A 15,882-nucleotide genomic window follows, 5' to 3' on the forward strand; every position below is an offset into this window, starting at 1 on the left:
AGGAACATGTCCAGGTGGATCTTGAAGACCTGCAAGGAAGGAGACTCCACAAGCCCTCTGGGCAGCCTGTGCCACTGCTTCCAACACTTAACAAGCCTTTTGATGAAGATGTTTTTTTTTTTTTTTTAAATATCGTATGTAAACCTCACCTGATACAAGTTGAGACCATTTCCATGTGCCCTGCCACTTGTAAGTTGGGAGGATAGACTTGACACCCACCTCCCCAAGTCCATGCAAGTATTCTTTTTCACTGTATGCTTAGGACTGTCTCTGTGACCAGAGTAAACTAGATCTTTCCAGAGAGCTTCATTAAACTTTTGAATGAAGTTTTGAAAAACTGGATGAATGCTTAATTTTACCTATTTGAAACCAACAACCACAAATGTGAGGGAGAAGGAAGGCCTGACAGTTGTATGTTAGAGGAGGGATGAAGATGACCCTTGATTTGCTGCTCTTCTGAAAACCAGCACAGTTACTTGCTATAGTAACATTATTCCCTATGACATGTAACTCCTTACAGTATTTCTTGTTACTGATTTAATGTTGATGAAGTTGTGCTTTGTTGAAAACATTTCCACTTTCTTCTTGCTGATTTGAGAAAACTCGAGGTGTCTGCTGACTGCATTTTACTTGTTTAGCAGATCTCACTTCAGTGTATCTACTTTTCTTTAAGAAATTACTGGACATAAACCTTTAAATATTTATACTTTGATACTACTCAGTGTGAAGAAGCTTTTACTACTAGAAAGGATTTGTTGTGACTTATGAATGTATTTTTAAGGGCCTTTTAAAGTTTATTATTTTTTCTGTGTTTAGAACAGGGACAACTTGTAGGAAAGTATGTTTGTTTCAAGCACAAACCTCACATGAGTTGCGCATTTATATTTGTATGTGCTACAGGGAATGACTGCAAGTATAAATAACCTGTGCAATACCCATAAGGGGAAGCGATTAACAAAATGTCTGAAGGATAATCATGCCCTAGGCTTACATTATCCTAGTTTTATGGAAATTGAATGTAGCCTACTTTGAAAACAAATAAATGCTTTATTTGTCAGAATTGGAAGTAAAACAATGAAGTACAAAGAAATGTCTTGATTCCAAGTTAACTGTTGTGTTGATTTATGGGTATCATTAGGTATGTAATTTTTTCCTTGTCCATCTGTTTTCCATTTCTTCATTTTTTTTATCTTTTATTTTTCCTGTAGAATCTATGTATTTTCTGAGACTTGCTCTCTTAACTCTGTTACCGTACTCAGAACTCAAGATGTATATTGTCTTAACAGAATAATTTAAAAAATAGCTGTGTTTGAAACTCGTCTGCTTTTGTAACAACTGTTTTCATCAGAGGAAAAATGAGATCAGTCTAATTAAAAAAGTTAATCCCATGTATCCAATTTTAGTGTCTTAAATGAATGTGTCGTAAGGCTTTAGTTGTTAAATTTCTGGCCCTGAAGAACGCTTTGCAATTTTACAAAAACTGGCCAAGCAAAAATAAAATCACTTGACTTCTGATATTTGGTTGTTGAAAGAAGAAAACATTTATTATCATTAATTTATTTCTGATGCTACAGAAAAGACTGCACAGGGAAGAATCATCCTGAAATTTCTGTTTTGAAAACAAAGAAACGTGTTATGATGTAACTCCATGCCACCTAGTCTTATGTACCATAGTTAGGAACCTATTTACTTGTGGCCTGTGTGTGTTTAGGGGAGGCAAAGACATACCCTCATAAGGATCAGTTCAGTTTTCTAAGTGTAAATAAGGGAAGCAAATGGTTTGTGTATGTTATGGTTGCTTTGTTTTTTGTTTTTTTTAAATGACATTACTGCAAGTTTATTTTAATGAATTGACAATAGTTTTGAATTTGACTACTCCTACGTTAAGGAAACCATGAACTGAATTTCACTGTTGCGTGAAAGTCTTTGTACAGAGTTTGAAATTAGAATGTAGGGTTTTACTCGTGTAGCACACCAAAAGTTGATACAACTTGAAAAATAGTATGAGAAAAAGGTGACACTAGTGTAGTAGGTTAAAATGTTATATGAATGTATCGGAGTTATTCTGTCTGCATGTAGAAGGGCAGTAAACAATAGTTTTGTAGCTCCAGTTCAAAGTCTCAGGAAGTTTTTAATAAATCATACAGTACCATACAGCAAGTGAATTGTATCTCTTTAAGAATGGTTAAGGTTATGTTACAAATCTCTCTGTAGTTCCTGTAATACATTTAACATTGATATTTTGATCGCCACTGTCTTATATTGTGTAGTGTATTTTACTACAGTGAAGCTAAAGCTAAAAGCTTCAGCAAAGCTATTGATAGTTTTGATGTAGAAATCAAATTGGAGTTATAGATGGAGTACTGTACACATACTGTATACACATTTGTCATCTGTACTAATTATCCAATGCTTATATATGTAGCTTGATGCTTACACGCTCACGATTTTCAAGTAGAAGAACGTATATACTCAATAAATCCTTTACAGTTGTCTATCCTGCTTGTCCTTTACAGACAGAAAATAATGCCAGTATATCAATGCAGTTGATAAGAAAGATCTTTGAAGTCCTATGTAGTCCTACTCCTGATGTAGTTCAGTTTCCTCAGTGGAAGTGGTCAAATTTCCTCAGGCATGTACTATTTAAAGAAATTTTAAATTGACTCAAAAAATCTGTATGAAATTCACTTGAAAATAAAAATCTCTTATTTTTTAGCAGCTCTTACAGATTCTTAAGAGCTCAGGATTGCTTTTAAAAAAATCCATTTAGACAACAGGGTCAGACTTTTCTAATGTATGTATTCCTTTCATTTTCTTCCTGTTTTGTTTGTTGTCGTTGTTTTAAAACAATGCATCTGTTTCCATGCACTACAGTAGATCCTCATTAATCCTGTCGATTAAATATCCTGTAATTTACCAGCTTCATGGTTGTATCCAGAAGCCAATACTGTTAATACTTTCTCAATGTGAGAAGAAAAAAAATTACAAAGCCTGAGTAAACATTTTCTTAATATTTTGGGGATTTTTGTTTTGCATTTTTTTAACAATTTAAAAATGTGCTCATGGTGTTCCATAGGTTTTCTATATGCTGTTCTAAGAATAGTCTATATATCAAAAGTTTGCTCATACAAAACAGAAGATAAAGTGCTTGTTTTAGCTCTTCATATTCAGGTATCTTTTCCTGAGGTAATATAGAAATATGTAAATGGAGAACAAGAGAGATAGAGACAGTGGGGAGAGATGAAAGAAAGAATGCAGCTTGAATGTCATCATTCTTGTTTTGTGAGTTAGAAAATGGATATGGCCTTTCATATTTCTGGTGAATTTTTCCCTTTCATTTGTAATTCAAGTATGAAGAAATACCACATTACTTATTTTTAAATTGTCTTTGCCCTTCTCTCACTATATTTTCACTAGTGCCATATAAAGTTACAGATTTTATTGGAAGTTAATGGTTTTGGTCTTCAGTGTAAGTTAATTAGAAACCTGGACAATCTGTTTTAACTTCTAAATTTGCTTACAATTGCAGTTATTTTAAAATCTGTCATTCTGTTTAAGTTATAAAAAATAGCAGATCATGTTTATCAAGAGAAGTAAAACCATAAAACATAGAACCAGTGAACTCTATGCTGTAGAAATGATCTTGTGTTAGAAGGACACGGATGATAGTGGGAGCTAACTTCAAAATGAAGTTGTGACTACATTGTTTTAACTGTTTGTGTTTAAGTAGTAGTTTAGGGACTGCTCTGACATGCACACAAGTGCGCACACTCTGAGAAGAAGATAAAAGTTCTGCTTCAGTTCATAAGTCATTTTCCTCCTCAGTAATACTGTTGTTGTTTCTTGCTTCCAGTATCAAAATCTGTTTCACACACACATAACATTTGAATAAGGGTGGGATAATTGCACATTGTGTGAGATGATTGTCATGGAAAAGAATTTTAGTATCTTAGGGGTATGATTTCCTGGACTGAGATGATGACCAGATATCAGTGTACAGAAGGAAGCAGTCCTTCCTCTTTAATCCTGACTGTTCTGCCTTTTGAACCTGCAGTAGTTAAAGGATGTGACTGGACATCTGAGCAAGAAAGGGAAAGGGAAATTGGGAAGAAGAGTAATGAAAGGTGCAGAGGAGAAGAACTTACATTAGTAGAACTGTCTGTGACACCAGAACCCACATGTTAGATTTAGGTTGTAAATTTAAGAGGATCAGCTCATTAATTATTTTCTTTAATTATGAAATATTTCATTTTAGTGTGCTGATACAGTTCAAAACATCCAGGCAAGAGTTAAATAGCAGAATTTTGTTTGTGAACATTCAAAACTGTATATTAAAAGGTTTTTTGGTTTTTGGTTTGGGTTTGTTTTTTTTTTTTTTAAACCCTTATGTGATTAACTACATTTTGATATTTTTGAAGTAACATTTTTGATATTTTTACAATTAATTTTATGGACTTTTAGTCATCTGTAATATATTACTACAGTGTCTTCCATGATATGTTTGAGGTTACTGAAAGTACATTTTTCTAAAAATGTAATGCTACCCTGACTCCTTCAAAGGCCCATTAGTATGGCTAAGAGTTTATATTAATTATCTGACAGCAATGAGGGATCAGCGCTTTGCAGGTCTAGTTGAATCCAACTTTTCCTTCGCACTCATAATTTAACTTGGAAATCTGTATGGCCTTTGGCCCGTTCTAATATAGATATGTTGTGCACTGTGAAAAGAAATTGTGAGCATCTGCAGGCTCACAGAGATACCAGTCTGGGAGAAGATTACTCAGTGAGAGGAACTGAGATTTTAAGCAACAAACATAGCTTGTAAAAAAATTTATCGAGAGCAAATATGTTGAAAAAGAGCAAAAATGTCCCTGTCACAAAAGCAGTATTTGGTTAAGATCCTTGAAAAATCCACATTAGTGGTAAATTTCTCTTTTACTTGGAATTTTCATACCTTTTGATAGTAGGTAATTTTGAAATTTGAAGTGTTGGAGGTGCTCAGCTGTCACTTGCGGCTACATCCTAAATCTATGTAAGCAGAACATTCAGCAATGTTTTTGTGTAATGTGTAACTTATGTCTGACTCCTTACTACCCTCCTCCTATATAGTAAGTATTCATTTCAAGGACTCTTTTGGTTTATTTGTTTTTATTTAAAAAAAAAAAAGATTTCCAGGCAGTTCTTTTGAATGTGTTGGAAGAAGTCTGGCAATTTAAATTCAATGAGAAAGCTTTTAATGAAATACAAATTTACTCTGCTCTAATATTGTTAATTTAAGATGGAATTAAAGTATTTTAAATGCTGGGTTTGTAACTTCATTCTTTAGTGATGAAATACGTTGACTTTTTTTAAGTATAGAAGCATGCTGGTAGTCACTTGATTAGACTGAAGTTACCTGCTGGTTTAATAAGCTTAGCTAGTAGAGTATGGTGATGGTACAAAAAGCATTTCAAAAGCACTAAGTGTTTGTATATTCCCATTTTACAGTTATTTAGTTCTTGTCTGTCTTATGGAACAACAGTATCAAAAGTAACAGCAGATTTTTGTGGCAAAATTTTTACTAGAAACTCAAATTTCCAGTAACTTATACTTCCTTGTTGGCCATCTGTTTTTAAATAGCTAAACTATGTAGACATCCTCTGCCCTCTCATGTCGTTCTAACCTGTTACTGTAATTTCTCAGTGCATTTCATTGTTTGCATTGCAAAGCTTTCCTTGCTTTTTCTTATGGATCTGCCAGTTTTTACTATCTTTGCAGTTGTGCTTAGTGGTATTGTTCAATCTCCGAGTACATAGCCCTGAAGTAGCCATTCTGCAAGCACTAGAGAACTGTCCTGGGTCCTGGAATGTTAGATAAATATTGGATAATAAGCTGAAGGATGGAGGTAAAGTTTTTGAACTAATATGAAACCTTTACAAGTAAGAAAAGGAGAAAAAAAATGATCCAAGAGAGATCTGTGGCCACCTTTTGCGTTATAAAATAGAATCTAGATCTTACATAGATAAGGAAGTAGGAAATGGAATCATTTAGAATGAGTGACAAGCAACTGATAAAATGAAAGCAAGCAGCAAGATTGATTGGAAAAAGTGAGGCAGTGGCAAGATTTGTGACCTAATTGGCTGCAGAGTTATAATGGAAGAAATGTAGACAGCTAAAGGTTTTAGGTTGAAGAATAGAAAAGTGAAGATGAAAGATACTAAGCTTTGCCTAAGAAGGGTAAAAACTGTTCCAGAACAAGGATGGCAGTTCTGAGCACTGGGAGAAGACATTTTAAAGGAAGTTGGGATAAAGATGAACTCAGAAAAAAATCCTTAAGTGGAAATAAAACAGCAGTAGAAAAGATCTTTCAAGATCAGCAGTGGTGGATTGAGTATCAGTGAGGAAGAAATGGAGGAAATGCAAGGATCATCAGCAAGGTGATTGGTAACTATGTGGGGAGACACTGTGTAGGGAGGAATGAGGGAAGAGCTGAAAGGTGTTCTCATTTATTTTGATAATTTGCTGCATTGCTTGCTTTGATTTGACGTGGAATCTCAAGAAAGTAAATATGATTTCACATTTCCCTCATGCCTGTTGTAAAATGTATTTGAATTGTAATGCAAGCATCTGAAGCTTTTCCTGCTGTGTGACAACAACAACACTTAAACAGAAATGTGCAAGATGAATTTTAGTTTCAATTTGTTTTTATGGTATTCAAAGGATCAGCAACATTAACTTTGAGATCTGCTGAAGACTTTGCTGGTCTAGAGATTTACTCTGATACATTTATCCTCAAAAAGAGGTTGACTGTTTACAGGTGAGATACAATGCACTAAAGTGGTTTTTTTTTATCTTTTTGAGTAAGGACTACCAAAGAAAAGATTGATCTCTAATTAGGTACAGTCTCTTTAAAACAACAGTATGCATTGCTGAATTTTCAGTCCTGCATATATGAGATATAGTTTTCTAATTTTTGAGAAATAAAAATAGCTAGCACATGCAAATTCACTAATTTATTCTTGAGGAGTGAGTCCTTATATTTGTTTATTCTTGAGGAGTGAGCCAAGGATTTTAAGTAAACTTGCATCTTTCTTTATTCTTTTGGCAAATAATACATACCTGTTTTCATCTATTTAGGTTTCTTGAATTATACTCAAAGAGCTAAAGATATTTAGAGCATTTCGGGCATCTATTTTACCTTTTAACATTTTAGAGGTAGGACAACTTGCATTATCAGTGATGGGAGGTGACCTCACACTAAATTGAGGGTTTATACTAGGGCTAATAGTATTGCAAAGTGTGATTTTTTTGTTGTTGTTGTTAGACCTCTGCTTCTCTATGTGTTGTTTTTCTTTCGGGTAATCAGTGCCTCAGCCTCTTTATACAGTGCTACAAGCAGTAGAAGAGATACACTGAGAAAAGTAAGTTTTACGGCAGAATTCCATGGTTCTCAGCCTTCAGCTTCAGTGAAACTAAAAGAAATGAATCAATTACACTGTTTTCAGCTGTGTTATTGCAGGCTTTCTATAGTAGGCCTTAATCTGTTCTGGAAATATGGCTATGACTACAGTGTGCCCTGTAAATAGGAGACCTTACCATGAGGAATGTGGTTTTCTGTGACTAATTTTAAAAATGCATGTTTATTTGTAGTCAAGCTTGATTCAGAAAGAGATGTTTCTTGAGTAGGATCTGGTTTGCACAACAGAAGGAAACTTAAACTGTAGATTTTCCTTTCTGTCTCTTATAGTGAAATACTTTGCGGCTGTGGCTTGCTTACTGTTTGCTACATGCATGCTGCACTCTGAGACAGTTCCTGGGTGTTGGAATTGTTGATGAACTTTTAATGAATCATTCAATGTTCTTGGTTTGTGTTCCTGTGTGATACTATATTATGAATGAAAGGGAATTAAAAGTTGTATACCCAGTACTCTTTCTCAAAAGTGAATTTCTTACAGCATGTTCTGGATGTGGTGTCTGCTACAGTATGATGTTAGAATATTAATGACATTATAACCGTTTCCCAGAGACACCATTTGACAGTCAACTTGTGTTTAGAAACTTTTTTTTCAGCTTACAAATTTTTCAGTTTCTCTTTATTACCAACTGCTCTCAAAATTCTTCTCTGTGTACCACTTCCAACTATTTCATCAAGTGAATGTTTTTACTTTAGGTAGTTCTTAACCAAAGCAAATGTATACCTATCTTCCTCTGTAAAACATTCTCAAGTCTCTTGATTATTTTTTCTGTTGTTGAGTGTTTTTTTTCCCTCTGAATTTCACATATTTTGTCAACATCTTTCTGATATTGAGATGCCTAGGAGGGAATGTAATATTGCAAATATGTAATTACCTCTACTTTTGTTATTCAGAGGTTTTACTTATTATTGCAACATATACCTATCTAAATGGCTGTCCACTATACTTGGAAGCTTTTTTTCATTATTACTGAATCACAGTTTCAGATCTGTGTTTCTAGGATGTGTATTGCCAGATACTGCTCCTTGCCTTTTCATTTCCTAATTCTTTAATTCCACACACATCCCTAAACTTCCAGAAGCTGATATTTCTCTTGCTTTGGCAGGTTATTGAGGTTATCCTACTTCTTGAGTTTGTTGACTCCATTACTCTTGAAAAATAGTTTTGCTGCAATATATAATCTTTTTTTCTGCAAATATTAAATAATTTCTGCTGCTGTCCTGGGGACTGAGTGTTGAGATTCTCCATTTTATTAGCTTTCCTAGGTTTGAAAAACCCACTCCCATTGTCTCACTTTGTTTGTTAAGTGGTCATCAGCACAAAAGCAGCAGTTGCTATGTGTGCATGAGTTCGTTCATACATGTATATGTGTTGTATGTATGTGTGTATATACCTACTCATGTATAATGAGTTTTCCTACTCTTCCATTGAAACCAATGCTATTTACCTGCAGGAGGAGGAGGAAGAAACATATGAGCAAACTCTAGAATTCCGCAGAGGAGGTGATGGTCAGCCAAGACGGTCCACACGACCTACTCAGCAGTTTTATCAACCCCCAAGAGCTAGGAACTGATTAATAAAAAATAAAAGTAAGTATATTTTAGTGATATTTATAGTTTTAGATTTCAATAAAAGTAATCTTGGATTGTTTTGTCCTTTGGAGTTCTTCAGTCTTTGTGAACCTCATGAGAGAAATTGGCAGTAGTTAGTTGTGTAAGAACTCTCAGTATTGAGTTGCAGGTGAATGTTTTGGACAAATAAATTACCATAATCAGCATTTTACAAGCAAATATACAACTTCATGCCTAGAAAAACCTTGTTTCTTGTTAAAAAAAAAGTATTAAGCAACAGCACATGTATGAGAAGCAAAGGGCAATGATTACTACACCTACGAAGAGCTATTGGTATTGTATCAGATTCTTATTTAAGTGCAAATTTTATGGTTGTGCCTTCTTAGTTTAGAAACCACTTGTTGCAGTCACCTACGTGGAAGATAGATTTGGCATATTTCTTCTAAATTGTTTTAGGGATATCCTTTTTATGGATAAATTTGTAGAATTATCCCTTTTTAGGGATATAGTTCTATCATAAATGGATTTTGTGGCTGTAGGGACTTCATATACCCATGGAAGGAAGAGAAAGCAGTAAGAATAGCTTTGTAACTTTATTTTATGTGAGCACTCATGTCATCTGAGCAAGCTTTTACATGATAATTTTTCATCTGAGAGCAATCGCCTTCTATTCACTTATGTTGGACCAGCTTCTCAGAAATAAGTGGCTTCAATCCCTACTGTCTGTCCCTAACCAAGGTCTCATGTTCTACTTCTTACAAGCCATTTCTGTGAATAAATATTCTTTCATTTTGGTTAGTATGAGAAGCAGAATTTGCGACACTAAAACCTATGAGCTCACCATTGAATGAGGAGGTACAAGGCCTAAGAATATTTACCATATTCTGAATGTTGAGGATATACTTAACACCTGTACTTTATTAATGAGGACAAATTAATGGATTATGTATCATCCTCAGAAAATCTCATATACACATTCAGAAGCCTAAGGAGGACAGCCACATTTACTAAACAAGTCAGCTGTGCAATACTACTTCCCATTTTACTTGTGCATCTTCGAAATCCTTAATTTTCAAGTGGTGGTTAAAAGTATGCAATGTCTTTGTTTTTTATTCTCCCTCCTGCTAGTCAGCTTAGTTTTACCAATCTTTTACTTAGTCTAGTTCCTTGCTGACTTAGTCTAGCTGTCCTTGCTCGGCCTTCTACATCCAGTTGACCTAATAGATGCCACTGATATCTGCTTTTGCTATTTTTGGCATGCCGTAATGCATGATTTTAAGTTTTTTGATTCTATGCTAAAATACCTTTTTCATTTGGGGGAGTACTGCCAATTTAAGAACAAAATTTATTCCTGACTTATGCCAAAGTGATAGTTATTCTATTATTGCTCATATAATTTGATTTCCTATTTCAAGTGAGTGTATCAATCACTATCAATAAACATGCTGTGAGATAATTTATGCAGGAATAGTTCTGGTGTAGGCACTGAGCTGAGTTCTTAACCAGCTCAGTTGGCTCAGAGGAGTATCAGTATGATCAGTCAAATGAAATGTGCTCAGTGCAGGCAGCAGTCAAAACCAGGGAGGGTTTTTTTCTGCCTTTAGATAATATTCTTGGCGTATCTTTAATTTTACAGTATAAATATGTAAAACTGTATTTAGCTTTGGTCAGCTGGGAGAGGGGGGAAAAACAGACATCCAGAGATAGTGATAGTAACTACTGTATGTCAAGAAGAGCAAATGAGTTGTTGGCAAGTAGGGAACGGCCTTTTGTAAGGCACAAGTAGTTCTTCCTTGCAGATTTTCTTATACCTTACTTTGAAGATTCTAATAGGATTGTGATTTAAATGGACAGCAGGCTCGGCATCAAAACGTATCTACTATAAAAAATATAGTTACAGCCCTTTGTTTTCTCTGACATCTCTAAATAAAAAAGATTAGCTTTAGGTGGTTAATAAGTGTCAGTTAAATAAACCTAAAAGCATTTACCAACAAGTAACGATGGACTCATCTGATCCAGGAAGAAGAAAATCAAGATGTATTTTAGAAAATGTCATGAAGCTGAAGATAATTTTTCAGCACCTACTTACTTTGCTATAAAATGTCCATCTTCTATTGACAAAACTTCCAGATACATCCTTCTTTTAAATGTAGGTAGAAGATAAAGCAGAGTCCTTTTCTAAATTGCTTTCAGCTTACCCAGGCTTACCCAGACTTGTACATCAGTGTAGCTTTAATGTCTTGACATATAAAAGTTCAGGAGTATCCAATATGACTTCCTAGAAGGAACTGAGAGGGAATACCTCTTTGATATATAAAGTAACTTAATATTTTTTCTTGTAAAGAGATGGAGATCCCTTGCTGATAATTATAAATTAATACATTCTGTAGAATTTAATCTTATAGTATTTAACATTAAAGATGCCAAAGCGCCTTGTTTTCAAAGGCAACTTTAATGATTCTAAAAGTGAAGTTTGCCTGTGATAGAGATGTATCAGAGATGAAACATTAGGTCCATACAGTAGACACACCTCTGACCCAAAAGCTTCTAGGCCTGCTCGTATAACATTGCATCACTTGACAAGGAGAACTTATTAGTGTCCTGGTTTAGCCAGGAGCAGCTTTTGGCTTGGTAACAGGGGGAGCGGGTTGCAGTGAAGACCCTCCCCTGGCTCCTAGGTTCAGACCCACCTCCGGCCCGGCTGGGCCAATCTGGCGCCTCTGCGATCACTATTTAGGGGACGGGAATTTGAAATGCGAGTCGGGAGGTGGAGAGTGATACAAGATGGAGGCCACCACGCGGACCCTTCAGCCAGAGAGGGAGGAAGGAACGAGAAGCAGTAGACCGGAGACCCTTCTGCAAGCCGTGGCGAGAATACAAGCTGTGCCCCTGAAACCTATGGAGATTCGTGGCAAGACTGAGAGCCACCAACAGCTCCGTGTGGGTGAGCCCGGACGGGAGAGGGACTGTGTGGGGAGATGGCCATGGCCCAGGCCGTGTTGGAGAGCCTGTGTGCCACAGAGCAGCCCCACACGAGAGGCAGAGAGGAGCTGCAGCCTTTGGAATAAGTGGGCATCGGAGCAGCCCGTGCAAGTCTGCCATGCTTGTGAGTTACCCCACGGACTTGCAGGGAGGACTGGTGTGGAGTTCACCCGTCCTGAGGAGGGACAAACGGCAGAAGCTCTCGGAAACCGACTGACTGAACCCCCCACTGCCTGCCCCCCCGAACCGTTCGGGGGGGGCAAGGTAAAAACACCGGGATCAGGGCTCTGAACCCGGGAAGAGGGGAGGGGTGGCAAGAAGGTGTTCTTAAAAAGGCTGGTTGGACTCTCCATTGATGTATTACTCTGGGTTGTTTCATTTTGGTTATGTTTTGGTTGCTTTTGCATTAAATTATTTTCTGTTTTCTTCCCCAAAACCGAGTAGCCTGGTCTGTTTTGTCCTGAACCTTAAGCGGCAATTAAGCCCTCCCTGCCCTCGAGCAATCCTCAGCCTCTTCGGTACTCGAGGCTAATCGTGGCCTTTGTTCCCTGATGGGCCTAAACCACAACAATTAGTACCAGTACAAGAACGTAGAAATGAAGAGATGCTGCTTCTTGGATTAGTTTACAGAATACTCATTTAGATGTTGAGTTGACCTTGCTAATCTGGAATTAGCATAGAAAATATCAGTTTGTAATCTATATCTATGGTGTAGTGGGTTGTTGAGTGTGAAGAGGTTTATGTTTTTAAAATCCTGAGTTGCTTTTTAACAATGGAATGTTGAGATAGGATAGTGGTAGGGTAATGGTTATAAACTAAAAGAGGACAGATTCAGGCTAGATAAAAGGAGCACATTTTTTTTTATGATGAGAGTGGCTAAACACTGAAACAGATTTCCCAGAGAGGTGATGGATGCCCAGTCCCAGGAAACATTGAAGGTCAGGTTGCATGAGGCTCTCGGCAACCTGGATTGAAGACATCCCTGCTTGTTGCAGGGGGTTTGGACTAGATGACTTTTAAAGATCCCTTCCAACACAAACTGAGGGGGGATCTTATTAACATTTATAAATATCTAAAGGGTGGGTGTAAGGAGGTTGGGACATCCTCTTTTTCTATAGTAGCTAGCAACAGGACAAGGGGTAATGGGATGAAGCTGGAACACAAAAAGTTCCACTTAAACATAAGAAAAAACTATTTCACTGTGAGGGTGAGGGAGCAGTGGAACAGGCTGCCCAGGGGGGTTGTGGAGTCTCCTTCCTTGGAGGTCTTCAAGACCCACCTGGACATGTTCCTATGCGACCTGATCTAAGTGAACCTACTTCCACAGGGGGGTTGGACTAGATGATCTCTAGAGTTCCCTTCCAACCCCTACCATTCTGTAATTCTGTGATTCCATCCCTCTGAAGAGCTTCTTACCCCACTGTTCTACGCTTCAGGTATTAAGAACAATTGTTGCACACTTGTAATAAACGCCTTGGCTTGGTGTTTATTACGAGGACAGAGAAGTCATGTTAAGAGGAAGTAACAGAAGTGTGGGGTAGTCAGTACCTCACTGTGATTGCACTTGAACTGGAAATGATCATTTATCAATTAATATCTGTGTGAGGCAGAAAATACTAACTCAGAATTCTATCAGTGCACTGCCCTGAGAGTCTTTGAACCCACTCTAGATTGTTTAGGGTGTGATCAGATATCAGTTTTAACAGATCTGTAAAATAAGGTAAGACTCCTAGAGAATCAAGATATAAGAATTAGAATCTAACAGTAATGAAAGTACATTCTGAGTTTACGCTTTCTGTTGAGAATGTCACGTTAGTCTGAAAAAGAAGAGGAAGAAATAATCAGAAATGAGTGTTTTGAAGGATCATAGCTTTTGGAGGAACTTGAAAGAACCTGTGAGTGTGAACCTATGAGTGCTTGTTCATTATCTATTTCTTGAGTCTTCCTTTGTTCCATGACAGAATTAATCTACGCCTTGTCACACTTGCTACAAAATCTGTATTGAAGTCCTTACCAATAGAGAAATTGCATTTTTGTGAGAAGATGTTGCCAGAAAATGTTCCTTCCTTGTATTATACCAATTATATTTATTGCATTGAAGTGCAACCTTCTGATTTATTCTTTTGAAGGCTTGTATCTCTTGTAAGTACGGAGAAGCAGATATCCACTCGTTTGGAGGAAGAAAATGAAATAGCAGTAAAGTGTATGTTTCACAAAAAGCAGAGATTTCTTTTTTTGCTTATCTATTGTACTTTATTTTTTTCATTTAGATACCTTCTCAGAGAGGGGATGAAATTTACTGGCAGCTCCAACTTGCTGAAGACTTCTAGAAGAAATTCTGGCTTTTTCTAAGCAGCAGAATGGAACAAAGAAAGCTCATGTGAGCAGAAGGAATTTGGACCTGACACCATAAGAGACTTTTTTAAAGTTCTTAGTTATATGAAACTGAATACTTTTTACATATAAAAGAGGCAAATTGTCATTGCTGCCATCAATAAAACCACAGTGCACTATTCTAGTCTTTGCCTTGTATTCTTTTTACTGAGCCTCCATTGTTAGTTAACATAATACTAATGTAACATGATTTCTATTAATTTTGAGTTGGTTTTGATGCTAATATTGTTTCTAGTAAAGTAAAACTTCTGTTTTCTCAAAAGCAGACAGCATTGGGCCTTTAGATTAGGTTTTAGGCTAGCATTGAAAAATACATTAACAATTTTCAACTAATTATTGTACAGTGAAATTCTGAATAGATTTTGCCTGTGTTTTCTGTCTTTTCCAAAGTTGCTGAAGGCCAAATTACAAATTTGCCTATTATGTTTTTCATAATGCTGTGACTGAAAGATTGTAAGGGGAGTGGAAAAAAAAGTCATCTGTTTGAAAGCAATTTTCTAAATGATTTTAGGTAAATATTTTCTTTTTAGGAATATTTATATTACAGAAATAGCAACATTTCTGGAAAGTACAGGGAAGTAGTGAAGATGCATATGAGTATTTTAAATGTAAATATGTGTATATGTGCACACACCTGCAACCTTTTGAATAGTAGGTTCTAACTTTCTTGTGGCTTTAAACTCTGCTTTTATTACTTCCTATTATTAGATTTTCTTCAATTATCGTTGATGCTTGAAAGAATCTTTTGTCAAACTACTTTTCATTCTAAACTTTGATTCTTATGATAAATGGTTGAAATTCCACTGTTTTCTTAGCTTGAGAAGCACTCAAGAGCTATGTACCATGCAAATCCCTTCTAAGCTTTTACTCTGATCATTTAATTAAGATTTAAACACCACATTAATTTTGAGGTAGTTCTGTTAAGACAGAGTTTTACCTGCAGTGTATATTGATATGTAAATTGTACGATTAATTTTACTGAATTTCTCTTAGTGCTCATACAAAGCTGTTTGGCTGGAACCTGGTTTAATTGGATGAAAAGAAGTTTTATATAGATGATGTAATTGAATGTATTTGCAGCAGATAATGTGGATTACTGTCCAAATGCAGTTGAATCTTACCAATTGCATAAGCATTTGTAGAACAGTAAAGAACCAAATGTTTTGCTGCCTTAATAGATCCTAATCAACTCTTCAGATTTATAATGCAACTCATTAATAATTCTAAAAAAGAAAATAATTTGGAAGCTTAAAACGTGAGCTGTACAATGGTGAAGTTCTTCACTATCTACTGACACAACAAATTTTATGAAATTTGTTAGATTTGAGTTAGAAACCACTTTCCAAATACTATGAATCGTCCTAGTCAGTTCTGCTAAATTGTACCAGCAAATAAATAAATGAGAGATCTAATACACTGGATGTTGGATGCTTTACTTCCAGAATTGTCACTGACACCACTGATAGCAGATATTTAGCTTC

At 36.1% G+C, this 15,882-nt stretch overlaps 1 protein-coding gene across 2 annotated transcripts in view; it reads left to right on the top strand.

Moving 5' to 3' along the window:
* Positions 1–14,521, top strand: part of TDRD3 (tudor domain containing 3) — a 99,222-nt gene extending 84,701 nt beyond the window's left edge. For both annotated transcript variants that reach the window (XM_061995377.1, XM_061995388.1), the window contains 2 exons: positions 8,908–9,043; positions 14,278–14,521. In XM_061995377.1, coding sequence (XP_061851361.1) covers positions 8,908–9,027 — 120 coding nt within the window. In that variant the 3' untranslated portion in view covers positions 9,028–9,043; positions 14,278–14,521. The remainder of the gene's footprint in view (positions 1–8,907; positions 9,044–14,277) is intronic.
* The last annotated feature ends 1,361 nt before the right edge of the window (positions 14,522–15,882 follow it).

This window comes from Colius striatus, chromosome 1 (assembly GCF_028858725.1).
Source record: "Colius striatus isolate bColStr4 chromosome 1, bColStr4.1.hap1, whole genome shotgun sequence".
In the NCBI taxonomy this organism is placed as follows: Eukaryota; Metazoa; Chordata; class Aves; order Coliiformes; family Coliidae; genus Colius; species Colius striatus.